General features: G+C 46.6%; 1 protein-coding gene across 1 annotated transcript; it reads left to right on the plus strand.

Moving 5' to 3' along the window:
- Positions 1-39: 39 nt before the first annotated feature.
- On the plus strand, positions 40-9,587 carry LOC120737296. The gene is made up of 2 exons (XM_040037911.1): positions 40-1,615; positions 9,550-9,587. The coding sequence occupies exons 1-2, from the start codon at positions 949-951 to the stop codon at positions 9,585-9,587; spliced, it is 705 nt and encodes a 234-aa protein (XP_039893845.1). The 5' UTR covers positions 40-948.
- Positions 9,588-13,185: the final 3,598 nt, after the last annotated feature.

Here is a 13,185-nt window from a genome sequence, read left to right on the forward strand (position 1 = left end):
ATCTGCATGAGGTGGCAACATATTACGGGATCAGTGTCTCCACTGGTCTACGCAAAGCAGAGCTGAAGGCCGCTCTGGTGTCTGGGTTGTTGGAGAAGGGGGTGGTTGTAATGCAAGAACCCCCAAGCACACCCGGTCCGGCTGGACCAAGTGCAGTGCCTCATGTTCCAAGCCAGGTCGTAGAACCGTCAGTGTTTACACCTGTGGGCCAGGGGTTGCCCGAGGGTGGACAAATGACGCTGCCCCATTTTGATCCGCTCTCCACCCAGTCATCAGAGGGTGCTAAGCAGGATGCTTAGAGCTGAAAAGGGAGATAGAGCTTAGGCGTTTGGATGTGGAACTGGCTATGGCTAGGGAGGTTGAGCTGAAGAAGGTGGAGGCGGAGACTAAGGTCAAGCTGCGACAGCTGGAACTCCAGCAGGCCTCCTTCCCTCCTGTGGCGGCCTCGCTGTCACAGACAGAGGTACAGTTTGATGTAGGAAGGAATAGTCGTCTGGTCCCTGTATTTCGTGACACTGAGGTGGAGATTTATTTTGAATCATTTGAGCGGATAGCGACAGCCTTGCGTTGGCCGCGGAATGCGTGGGCCATCCTGCTGCAGTGCAAGCTGGTTGGCTTGGCACAGGAAGTTTGTTCCTCGTTGTCCGCTGGGTGCAGTTTGGATTACGACAAACTGAAAAGTGCTATCCTGTTAGCCTACGAACTAGTCCCCGAGGCTTATAGGCAGCGATTTCGTGGGTTGAAAAAGGTGCAGGGTCAAGCCTTCCTAGATTTCACGAGGGAAAAGAGTGTCCTCTTTGACCAATGGTGTATGGCCTGTAAAGCTGCAGACCTAGTTTTGGTACGGGAGTTAATTCTCATTGAGGAATTTCAAAACTGCATCTCCGAGCGGATGGCAGTATATCTGAATGAACAGAAAGTCTCCACTATGTGGCAGAATTTGTGAAGATGTGTAGGGATCGATGGCAACATGCTACCACACTAGCAAAAGAGGCCCTGTGTACATCCCAGGCAAGCATGAAGAAGTGGTATGACAGGAATGCTGTGAAAAGACATTTTCAGCCTGGAGAGAAAGTCCTAGAGTTGCTGCCAGTGCCCGGTTCTGCCCTTTCGGCCCGTTTTGCAGGACCGTATGTTATAGTGAAGAAGGTTTCCAAGGCAGATTATGTCCTCAGTACCCCAGAACACAGGAGGAAATCTCGCCTGTGCCACATCAACATGTTGAAACCCTACCATGATAGGGAAACCCATGAGACTGTTGCCAGCGCAGCAACCCCCAGTTCTGTCTCTGCTGCCGTGCTGAGCGTAGAGGCCAGTGCTGACGACGATCTGCATATGCTTTCTGAGGGACAACAGTGTGGGCGGTTGGCAAATTCAGCTTACTTAGCCGAGGTAACGGCCCACTTGTCTCATCTGTCTCCTTCCCAGTTGGAAGATGTGCTTAGCCTGCTGCACTCCTACCGTTCTCTCTTTGGTGATGTGCCCTCGTGTACTAGTGTTTGTGAACATGATATCAATGTTGGTGACGTAACCCCAATCAAACAGCACGCGTACCGCTGCCCCATGGGAAAGCGCGAGGTGATGAAGAAGGAAGTCAGTTACTTAGTAGAGAACGGTTTGGCACAACCAAGCCACAGCCCTTGGAGCTCCCCGTGTTTGCTTACGCCCAAGTCCGATGGCACCCCACGTTTCTGCACAGACTACCGGAAGGTAAATGCAGTGACTGTCTCCGATTCTTTTCCACTTGCTCGTATGGAGGATTGCATTGACAATATAGGTCCTGCCAAATTCATTTCCAAACTGGACCTTCTTAACCCTTTAGAGCCGGTCGGAGCGGGAACGCTCTGTTTTGCGTAACTATTTTTAAATCCCAGTAGCACTGCAACCACGTAAGCTAGCGCAATAATTTTTTTTGCATATGAAACCGGAGGCGTTGTACTTACATCTTATGCCATCAGCTTGTCCTCGGTCACGGTTTCCTTCCACATATAGCTTTGCAAAAACTGCATAAAAAGCGCTTGCAGGAACAAAAACATAATATTCCAGAAACACGCTTTGCCGATCCGATCAGCTGTTCATAACACTTCCTACGTTGGAACAGACGTCAGCGCGAACTTTTGCATGTCCGCCATTACCTGCCCGAAACCGGAAGTGACGTCATTTTCGCGGAAATGTAGTTTTTTTTTTTACCATCAGGGCCTCAGGGCCTATACTGGTGTTTTTAAAAGTTATCTTTGACTTTATGACTTTCTGTGTCGTTTCTGGGATGCTTAGGACTCATATTGCACTGCTGGAAATAGTTTATTTTGATACATATGCTGCTTTTTTGCAAATTTGCAGTATAATATTTATTTTCGTTTTTCCTGCAATGTATAAAAATTGGTGTATTTCAAAAATAAAACTATGAAGACACTCAAAATTAATTTCCTGTGGTGGGAAACTATTTTGTGCAACTTTTTTGTATTTACAGTTTTGAGGGATAAGCCTCTTAAATTTCTCTAACTAGAAATATATGTTAAAAAAGCAAAAACGATTTTCAATTTTTTTGTAGTTTATTGCACTTTTTTTGCAATTTATGTAATTACTATGCACTTAATGAATACATATTATTAAAATCTGGGCTATAATGGTTGTATTGATGTATAGCAACTTGAAATGCTCCCAAAAATGGCACCACACCATGTAAAAATATATTATAAGCTCTGGCGGACTTGGTTCTATGGTAGGTCTTAAAGGGTTAAAGGGTATTGGCAGGTGCCTTTGACCCACAGAGACATTTCTGCATTTGTCACACCCGACCATTTCATGCAGTACACCGTGATGGCGTTTGACATGAAAAATTCTCCGGCCACATTCCAACGTTTAATGCAGCTAGTGTTTGGGGATGTGCCTCGGTGTAATGTGTACTTGGATGATGTAGTGATATACACGGACACATGGGAAGAGCATGTGGCTACCCTACAATCACTGTTCCAGCGGTTGGCCGAAGCCTCGTTAACTTTTAATCTCGCTAAGTGCAAGTTTGCCAAAGCGACCGTCACCTACCTGGGAAAGCAGGTGGGTTTCGGGCAGGTTCGCCCGATAGAGGAAAAAGTCGAGGCTGTCCTCAGCTACCTGGCCCCAACCACTAGGCGGGAGTTAAAGCGGTTCTTGGGCATGACTGGATACTATCGCTGTTTTTGTAAGAACTTTGCGGTAGTTGTGGCCTCTTTGACAAAGCTATGTAGCCCCAAAATCCCTTTTGAGTGGTCAGGGAAATGCCAGCATGCATTTGAGGCTGCAAAATCTCTCCTTTGCAGTGCCCCGGTTCTGGCAGCCCCCAACTTCTCTCAGCCTTTCAAACTGGAAGTTGACGCCAGTGCCACCGGAGCTGGTGCGGTTCTGTTACAGGATGACGCAGAGGGTGTGTGTCACCCAGTCTGCTACTATTCTGTAAAGTTCAAGCGCCATTAGCTAAACTATTCCACCATAGAAAAAGAAGCTCTGGCACTGCTGATGGCCTTGCAGCACTTCACTGTGTATGTGGGCTCTAGCTCCTTTCCAGCTTCCATCTGTGTATACAGATCACAATCCCCTTACATTCCTCCAAAGTATGTACAACCACAACCAGCGACTCATGCGCTGGGCATTGCTGGTGCAGGATTATGATCTGGTTATCCAACACAAGAAAGGGACTGAAAATCTGGTGGCTGATGCACTCTCGCGCAGCGCATAGTGATGCGTTTGTTCTGTGTTTCGTATAGTGTGAATGTAAGGGGTGGGGGGATGTTACATCCTGTGAGGCTGTGGGAGTGTGTGGGTGTGGTGTTGTCCTCTCCATCTCCTCCTCCTTCTTTATTGCCCCACCCCTTGTTTCTCTCTGCCCCTGCCTTCTCCTTTAGGACACACCTGCTGCTCATTTGCCCTCGTTGACCACCAATTACCCTCAGAGGTGATATCAGCTGGAGGAGAGCAGTGTGGAGGTGGGAGAGGCTTCTGGTGGATTTCCTCTGTCTTGGTCAGCGTGTGATTCTGGTCTAGGTGTGGAAAAGGCCTGCTGCATGTATGTGACCAGCCCCACCGTGCGTGGCTTGTTGCGAGTAGCTCAACTGGGCAGTGGTTTTGGTTAAGTGATGGCGGCCTCCATTGTTTGGTTTGGCCAGCCTGGTTATTTCTAATAGCAGCGTTGCTGTCTTTTTCTGTTGAAGCCTTATAGTTGTTTTCTTTGTTGAAGTGGTCACCATCTCGTTGGGTTGACCTGCCTGATTTATCATTAAAGCAGCGTTGCTGTCTCTTTCTGTTGTTACTGTTTATATGATTATTGGATTAATTGATTATAATAAAGATTTATTTCGTGTTAAACACCTCTGCCTGGCATCCTTTTCATTTTCAACCCAGATCCGACTGTTACAGTTCCCCACCCTCTTCGCCTAACTTTCATGTGGGGACGTAACACCTGTTGAATGGAATAAAGTCTGTTCCTTCAAATATAAGTATTCCTTTACAACTCCAATCTGAGAAGTTTTTCCAGCTGTGTGTATGTTTGCATGCAATTACTGGCAGTCATTTTTAGAAACTCCCAGCATGCTGTCAGAGATTTATTATTGCACAGTGCCTGTTATATCCAGCCAGGGCTCATAGAAGATGTTTTAACCATCTGGAGATACTTGTAGACTTTTAATTCATTTGAAAACCTGATGCTTAGCCTCGTCCACCCCAGCTGTGAAACTCAGAAACCAGTCTTACTTGTTATCATCTATCGTCCACCTGGGCCTTACAGAGTTTCTGTCTGATTTCTCAGACTTTTTATCTGATTTAGTGCTCAGCTCAGATAAAATAATTATTGTGGGTGATTTTAACATCCATGTAGATGCTAAAAATGACAGCCTCAACATGGCATTTAATCTGTTATTAGACTCAATTGGCTTCTCTCAAAATGTAAAAGAACCCACCCACCACTTTAATCACACTCTAGATCTTGTTTTAACATATGGCATAGAAACTGAACATTTAACAGTGTTTCCTGAAAACCCTCTGCTGTCTGATCATTTCCTGATAACATTTACATTTACAATAATTGATTACACAGCAGTGGAGAGTAGACTTTATCACAGTAGATGTCTTTCTGAAACCGCTGTAACTATGTTTAAGAATGTAATCCACCCACTGTTATCATCTTCAATGCCCTGTACCAACATAGAGCAGAGCAGATATCTGAACGCTACCCCAACAGAGGTCGATTCTTTTGTTAATAATTTTACCTCACTATGTATGACTCTGGATACTGTAGCTCCAGTGAAAATAAGACCTCAAATCAGAAGTACCTGACTCCATGGTATAATTCTCAAACATGTAACCTAAAGCAGATTAAGCTGGAGAGGCAATGGCCTGTCACAAATTTAGAGGATCATCATTTTGTGATGACTGTGGCAGCAGTCGTGTGGTTTTATTGAAGAAGGACCCAAAGTCTGGCAAAAGCTGTAATTTGAGTGAGCTTTATTATGGGAGGTGAAAACAACAAAAGCGAGGGTGTCGAGTACAGAACTAAAACATAACCTAAACTGGGAAAACTAGAGAACAAACCTGAAACCATAATATCCCAGGACGAACATGGGATGGAGAATAGAGAAGGCAGAGACACACCGAGTTACACAAACAACGCAACAAGGAACATAGGCAGGCACACGCTATAAATACACATGAGATAACGAGGGAATGACACACCAGAGGGAAACAAAGCTGAACTTAATTAGGCAAGACAAGGAAGTAAAACAGAATACGCTAACATGAGACGGGACCTTCAAAGGAAAACAGGAAATTCACAAACACAAACTCAGGGACACGAAGAGAGCACAAGGGGAGGACACAGGAAACCAAAACCAGAATAAAGTAGGACATGAGATAATAATATTAAACACAAAACGCTGGGTCAAACGACCCAGGACCATGACACATATGGCCTGGAGAAATAGTTTGTTGCTTTATAAGAAAGCCCTCCGCAAAGCCAGAACATCCTACTATTCGTCATTGATTGAAGAAAATAAGAACAATCCTAGATTTCTCTTCAGCTCTGTAGCCAGGCTGACAAAAAGTCAGAGCTCGTTGGTGAGAAATCTCACAGATCTACAGCTACTTTTAGTACCATTGATATTTATTTAACTCTTTTTCTCCAATTGATGTTTCTGAGTTAACTTCAATAATTACTTCCTCCAAACCATCAACGTGTCTTTTAGACCAAATTCCTACAAAACTGCTCAAAGAAGTCCTGCCATTAATTAATGCTTCAATCTTAAATATGATCAACCTATCTCTAATGATCGGCTATGTACCACAGGCCTTCAAGCTGGCTGTAGTTAAACCTTTACTCAAAAAGCCATCTCTAGACCCAGCAGTCTTAGCTAATTATAGGCCAATCTCAAACCTTCCTTTCATATCAAACATCCTTGAAAGAGTAGTTGTCAAACAGCTAACAGATCATCTGCAGAGGAATGGTTTATTTGAAGAGTTTCACTCAGGTTTCAGAGCTCATCACAGCACAGAAACAGCTTTAGTGAAGGTTACAAATGATCTTCTTATGGCCTCTGACAGTGGACTCATCTCTGTGCTTGTCCTGCTAGACCTTAGTGCAGCGTTCGATACTGTTGACCATAATATCCTATTAGAGCGATTAGAACATGCTGTAGGTATTACAGGTACTGCGCTGCAGTGGTCAATTATGGAGTTCCACAGTGTTCGGTGCTAGGACCAATTCTGTTTACATTATACATGCTTCCCTTAGGCAGCATCATTAGAAGACATAGCATACATTTTCACTGCTATGCTGATGACACCCAGCTCTATCTGCCCATGAAGCCAGATAACACACACCAATTAGTTAAACTTCAGGAATGTCTTAAAGACATAAAGACCTGGATGGCCGCTAACTTTCTGCTTCTTAATTCAGATAAAACTGAGGTTATTGTACTCGGCCCTGAAAATCTTAGAAATATAGTATCTAACCAGATTCTTACTCTGGATGGCATTACCTTGGCCTCCAGTAACGCGGTGAGGAACCTTGGAGTCATTTTTGACCAGGACATGTCCTTCAACGCACATATTAAACAAATATGTAAGACTGCGTTCTTCCATTTGCACAACATCTCTAAAGTTAGAAATATCCTGTCTCAGAGTGACGCTGAAAAACTAGTTCATGCATTTATTACTTCCAGGCTGGACTACTGTAATTCATTATTATCAGGATGTCCTAAAAACTCCCTGAAAAGCCTTCAGCTAATCCAAAATGCTGCAGCAAGAGTCCTGACAGGGACTAGAAAGAGAGAGCATATTTCTCCTGTTTTGGCTTCCCTTCATTGGCTTCCTGTTAAATCCAGAATTGAATTCAAAATCCTGCTCCTCACATACAAGGTCTTAAATAATCAGGCCCCCATCTTATCTTAATGACCTTGTAGTACCATATCACCCTATTAGAGCACTTCGCTCTCGCTCTGCAGGCCTACTTGCTGTTCCTAGAGTATTTAAAAGTAGAATGGGAGGCAGAGCCTTCAGTTTTCAGGCCCCTCTTCTGTGGAACCAGCTTCCAGTTTGGATTCAGGAGACAGACACTATCTCTACTTTTAAGATTAGGCTTAAAACTTTCCTTTTTGCTAAAGCATATAGTTAGGGCTGGACCAGGGGACCCTGAATCCTCCCTTAGTTATGCTGCAATAGACATAGGCTGCCGGGGATTCCCATGATGCATTGAGTTTTTCCTTTCCAGTCACCTTTCTCACTCACTATGTGTTAACAGACTGTTAGGTTTTTTATTGTTGATTGTCATTTATGCTTAGAAATATTTAACCATATATGCTTAGAGGTGTATAATCAATTTTGTAGTGATAGGACTGTGATCTTTAGCAGGCTGCAAAGGCTTGGTGTGTATTCCACACTAGAATGCACACCCACATCCTGGGAGCACGAGAGAGGTCGTACCTTCTCTTATTGTTTTATGGTAGGATTAACGTAGTTGCATCTGTTCTAGTCTAAGTGCTTTTTGTTTAGATGAGCTGCAGGACTTCCTCACCGTGTTATCTAGGGTGAGGGGGAGGCTACCCTCTTCCTGACCAAGGATGTATGGCCCTTTGATCAGCAGTACCACACACACACACACACACACACACACACACACACACACACACACACAGTATTCTTTGTTCACATGTATACCTATGTAAGATGCTATATGTTAATGACCCTATGCATATTCATGTAACCACAATAAAAGGAGTGCTATGGGGAGCCTGGCTGAGAGTCTGATGGAGGTCAAGTGGTGGGACGACACTTGGCTCTAGGCAGGTCTCCCTCATGCATGAGTAAACCAGAGAACTTTGGTGCCTTGTGTCTTGCTTTGCTGTGTAATTATATTGTCTTCAACGTTCCAGCGAATAGGTTCAAGCTACAAACCTATCACAGACCTCTCTGCATTGAATCATATCTGTTATTAACCCTTTAGAGCCGATCGGAGCGGACACGCTCCGTTTTGTGTAACTATTTTTAAATCCCGGTAGCACTGCAACCACGTAAGCTAGCGCAAAATTTTTTTTTACATATGAAACCGGAGGAGTTGTACTTACATCTTATGCCATCAGCTTGTCCTAGGTCACGGTTTCCTTCCACATAAAGCTTTGCAAAAACTGCATAAAAAGCGCTTGCAGGAACAAAAACATAATATATCCAGAAACACGCTTTGCCGATCCGATCAGCTGTTCATAACATTTCCTACGTTGGAATAGACGTCAGCGCGAACTTTTGCATTTCCGCCATTACCTGCCCGAAACCGGAAGTGACGTCATTTTCGCGGAAATGTAGTCTTTTTTACCATCAGGGCCTCAGGGCCTATACTGGTCTTTTAAAAAGTTATCTTTGACTTTATGACTTTCTGTGTCGTTTCTGGGATGCTTAGGACTCATATTGCACTGCTGGAAATAGTTTATTTTGATGCATATGCTGGTTTTTTGCAAATTTGCACTATAATATTTATTTTCCTGCAGTGTATAAAAATTGGTGTATTTCAAAAATAAAACTATGAAGACACTCAAAATAAATTTCCTGTGGTGGGAAACTATTTTGTGCAACTTTTTTGTATTTACATGTTTTCGGAGGGATAAGCTCTTAAATTCTCTAACTAGTGCAGATCCTTCTTTCTACAAATATCCAGCAGGGTAAGCGACAGCTTTGCCGTAAACCCAGCAATATCAAAAGTGGCCATGAAACGCAAAACACAGGCAAACCACTAAAGGGCCACAGAACACCTTCACTACACAACCAAAAAAAACAAAAACAAAAAACAGGCGAAACAAAATGTGTTGTGTCGAGTCAACCATTAACTCAAATTCTACCAACCCTCTTCCCAGTCCTGCCTACTCAGAATCTAGCCTCACCTAGCTTCTGGAGCTTACCAAGCTCGAGGCCACTTTAAAGGCAAATCATCAAGTGCCAAAGGCACCGAAAAGCCTACCCCCAACAGAGAAGTAATTCCCACCTGGGTTTGCTCCGAAAATAACAAAAGGCAAAACAAAAAACAAGTGTCCAAAGGAAGAGCAAACGCTCAGCTAGACACTCCCCTGTGCTAGCCGGGGAGAGCAGCAGCTAGTCAAATGACCCTCACACAACACACAAACACCTGTTCGCAATCGTGATTGACTCAATTCTCTTCATTCCGATCCCGGACGAGTCCCCACTTTGTTACATCCCCACATGAAAGCTAGGCGAAGAGGGTGGGGGACAGTAACAGTTGGATCTGGGTTGAAATGAAAAAGACGCCAGGCAGAGGTGTTTAACACAAAATAAATCTTTATTATAATCAATTAATCATATAAACAGTAACAACAGAAAGAGACAGCAACGCTGCTTTAATGATAAATCAGGCAGGTGACCACTTCAACAAAGAAAACAACTATAAGGCTTCAACTGCTTATAGAAATAAGCAGGCAGGCCAAACCAAGTAATGGAGGCCGCCGTCACTTAACCAAAACCACTGCCCACAACAAGCCACACACGGTGGGGCTGGTCTCTCTCTCTCCCACCTCCACACTGCTCTCCTCCAGCTTATATCACCTCTGAGGGTAATTGGTGGTCAACGAGGGCAAATGAGCAGCAGGTGTGTCCTAAAGGAGAAGGCTTCCTTGGGGGGCTCAACCCGGGGTAGCGGTCATGTCCGGTTGGGGGCTCTTTTGGCTCTCGGGTGACTGTTTCCTCGTGGCTGCGTGCAGCGGGGCTAGGGGAGGGTCTGTGCTGACGGACGTGGGTTACTGACCTGGTAGCCTGTCTGCCCCTGGGTGGGTCCGGGATGGGCGTGAGGTTCTGGGGGCGCTCCGTCTCTGGGCTGGGGCCCTGGCCGGGCCTCGGGGCCTTGGGTCCTGGTTTGTGTGTTGCCGGGGTTGTGGGCGGGTGGGTGCATGGGGGCCCATCCCTGGCGCAGGGTGCCGCCGGTGCGTCGAGCCACCTGGGGGGCTCTTCAACTGGTGGGGGAGATTGTCACACCTTGCAGGAGCTTTCCTCTCCTCAGGAACTCTCTGCAGGAGCGGGAGATACAGGAGAGGTGGAGGAAGATCTCAGCCTGGGCGTCTATTGTCTCATGTAGTCTGGAAGATGAGTGGATGGTGGGGTGGGTGCAGTTTTCTCTGTGGTGGGGTTGGGTGGACTGTACCGGGCTCTGTGGGGCCGGGGGGCGCTGCTGCGCTGGGCCCCAGTCTGGATGGGCCTGGGCCCCCTTTCCTTGGCGGGTCACGGAGTATGGGAGTGCCTACTGGGGTCAGCGGGGGAGCTGGCCCCAGGGAGGGGTCACCTGCCCCTCCCTTCCTTCCCTCCCCATCTCCAGCTGCCTCCCTCTTCCCGCTCCACCACAACCACCCACACATGCAGGGCCTTGGAGTAGGGGTATGTCACCAGGGTGCAGAGGAGGCTACCCCCCCCTCTGTCCCCTTCTGGCTGCCTCTGCCTCAATTTTATCTCACAACTTAGACATTCACATTACTCACACTCTCATTACACATACATATAGGATCTTGGGGGTGGGCACGATACACGGAGTCCAAATTACCATCAGGGTGTACACCTCACCTCTGGCGTCGTTGCCCACCTCTCAATTTTGAATACACGTAGACATTGAGGGCTAGCAGGAGGGACTATGCGCTTACCTGCTGCTCTCTGGCAGGTAGCTCCATGCCCTCCTGGGTTTTAATTGCACCTTAGAACACACATGCATCAACACTACAATGAGCGGGTGGAGGGAGGTTTGGAGTCTTCACACACCCCCATTCTCTGCGGCCTGCTGGAGCGGGGGGGCTAGGAGGAGTTGGCCGTCCGACTGCGGTCTGGAGTGTGGGGCCTCCCTGCTGCTGCGGAGTCGGGGCGGTCTGCCTCTCCCCACCGCAGGGAAAAGGGTAACACCACCTGGGTCTGGGTGCAGTTCCCCCCTCCAGGGGCAAGGGTACCTAGACCCGGTTCGTAGAGTACGCTTGGGGAGTGTGATCGTGTGTACAGCGTCTCTTTATGTCTGTCTCCACGTCGGTTGAGTGTGGAGTAAGTGCATATGAGAGCATGAGGGTGGGAATGGATGTTTGTGTCTGTGTGTGCCTGTATGTCTGTGTCTATATGTCAGGTTGGGTGTCAGACGCCACCTCTCTGGGGACATCTAAGGCCCTCCAAGGTTTGGAGGCCTATCTCCACCCACCACCACTTCCCCTGCCAGTGGCGGACTCCCTCAGGTGTCGGTGCGTTGGTGGTTCTTTGTGTCTGGGGATGGGCGTCCGGGTACACACCGGCTCACTCCTTGGCGGCCGCTTATCGGGGCCTGGAGCCTGGGGCTCGCTCGGGCCACTTCGGAGGTGGGGTGCCCCCGGCCTCTCGGCCTGGGGCTCGGTCACTCAGGCACAGCTGGCTGCTGGCGGAGCTCACGGGCGCGTCACTGCAACCCCCCCTGGCTTCTGCTCCGCGGCTGCTGAGTGAGCCCTCATCTGGGACTCTCCTCAGTTCTTACTGGGACAGTGGCGCGGCTGCCCCTCTGTTGGTCTTCCTTGGTCTCTTGTGCTCTGGGGGCCTCTGGATGTCTGGAGTTTTGATCTCCTCCATACCTGCTTCATACCCTGGAGGACGGGGCTGTGGCTCCCCACACTCCCTAGCAGATCGTTACATGGAGAAACCTTTGGAATGCAAGCATGCTGATCCACACAGGTATGCACACAGGTGTACACACGGGTATTCACAGACGCGGACTACAGCTTTCTTGGCTGCTGCCTCAAAGCACATTGTGCGCTGTCTATCTTGCGTGCTGCACAATATCGTTTATTATTTAGTATCTACTGATATCTACTGCTAGCTAGTTTATTGTGATGGTGCCGTTTTTTTTATTATGTTGCTCTTTGTTGTTTGCTTTCTCTTCTGTTTTTTTTCTCCATACAGGTGACCCAGGTGTTTTTTTGGTTTTTTTTCTCTTTCTTCCCCCCCTTCTCACCGTCTCTTCTCCCCTTTGGTTTTCTTTCTCTCCCTCTCTTTCTTTCATTCTTTCTCCCTGTCCTATCCCCCAGTCATGTCTGTCCCGTTTGTAGCAACTGAAAATAAAATAAATTCATAATTATAATAAAGGTCAATCAAATGGACCAATATGGCAAGGCCATGATGATCCACTTGGTAAAATAAATCCGCTTGGCATCTTTCTTGGCCTTAAGACAACAATTCTGATGGCTAAAGATCCAAACGGGACACAAAAAAAAAAAAAAAAAAAAAAAGGAGAAGGCAGGGGCAGAGAGAAACAAGGGATTGGGCAATAAAGAAGGAAGAGGAGAGGGAGAGGACAACACCACGCCCACATGTAACAACAGGTTAGTTATACAATACGGGATTATCAAGAATAGCTTTTGATAAAAGCAACAAATTAAATCTTTAGCTAAAAAAAATGGGCCTTAGGGTGGGCACTGAACAGCATCCGGGAACTGCTTAATCAGCCTCATGTCTAGTGCTAGTTCCCACTTTTAATGCAAACATAGGTTTTAAAGCTTTGTCAAAACCTTTTTTTACATTTACATCATTTTGTCTGTGAGGTTTCCTTCTTCACACCTGCAGCGAGGATGTGCCGACAGACTCCTGATTATGTCCAGGAGAGATGTTGAAAAGATGAGAAAGCTCCATCAAGGACACAGAAACTGTTAGTGCCCACTCGGTTCTGTGAAA

This window comes from Simochromis diagramma, unplaced genomic scaffold, assembly GCF_900408965.1.
Source record: "Simochromis diagramma unplaced genomic scaffold, fSimDia1.1 OVJJ01000044.1, whole genome shotgun sequence".
Taxonomy (NCBI): Eukaryota; Metazoa; Chordata; class Actinopteri; order Cichliformes; family Cichlidae; genus Simochromis; species Simochromis diagramma.

What these genes read in the sequence shown, in the direction of transcription:
- LOC120737296 (XM_040037911.1), top strand. Translation starts at nt 949, where the DNA reads ATGTGTAGGGATCGATGGCAACATGCTACCACACTAGCAAAAGAGGCC. An exon ending in CAGTTACTTAGTAGAGAACG is followed by an intron (nt 1,616 to 9,549) that starts GTTTGGCACAAC and finishes AAGTGTCCAAAG; the next exon opens with GAAGAGCAAACGCTCAGCTA.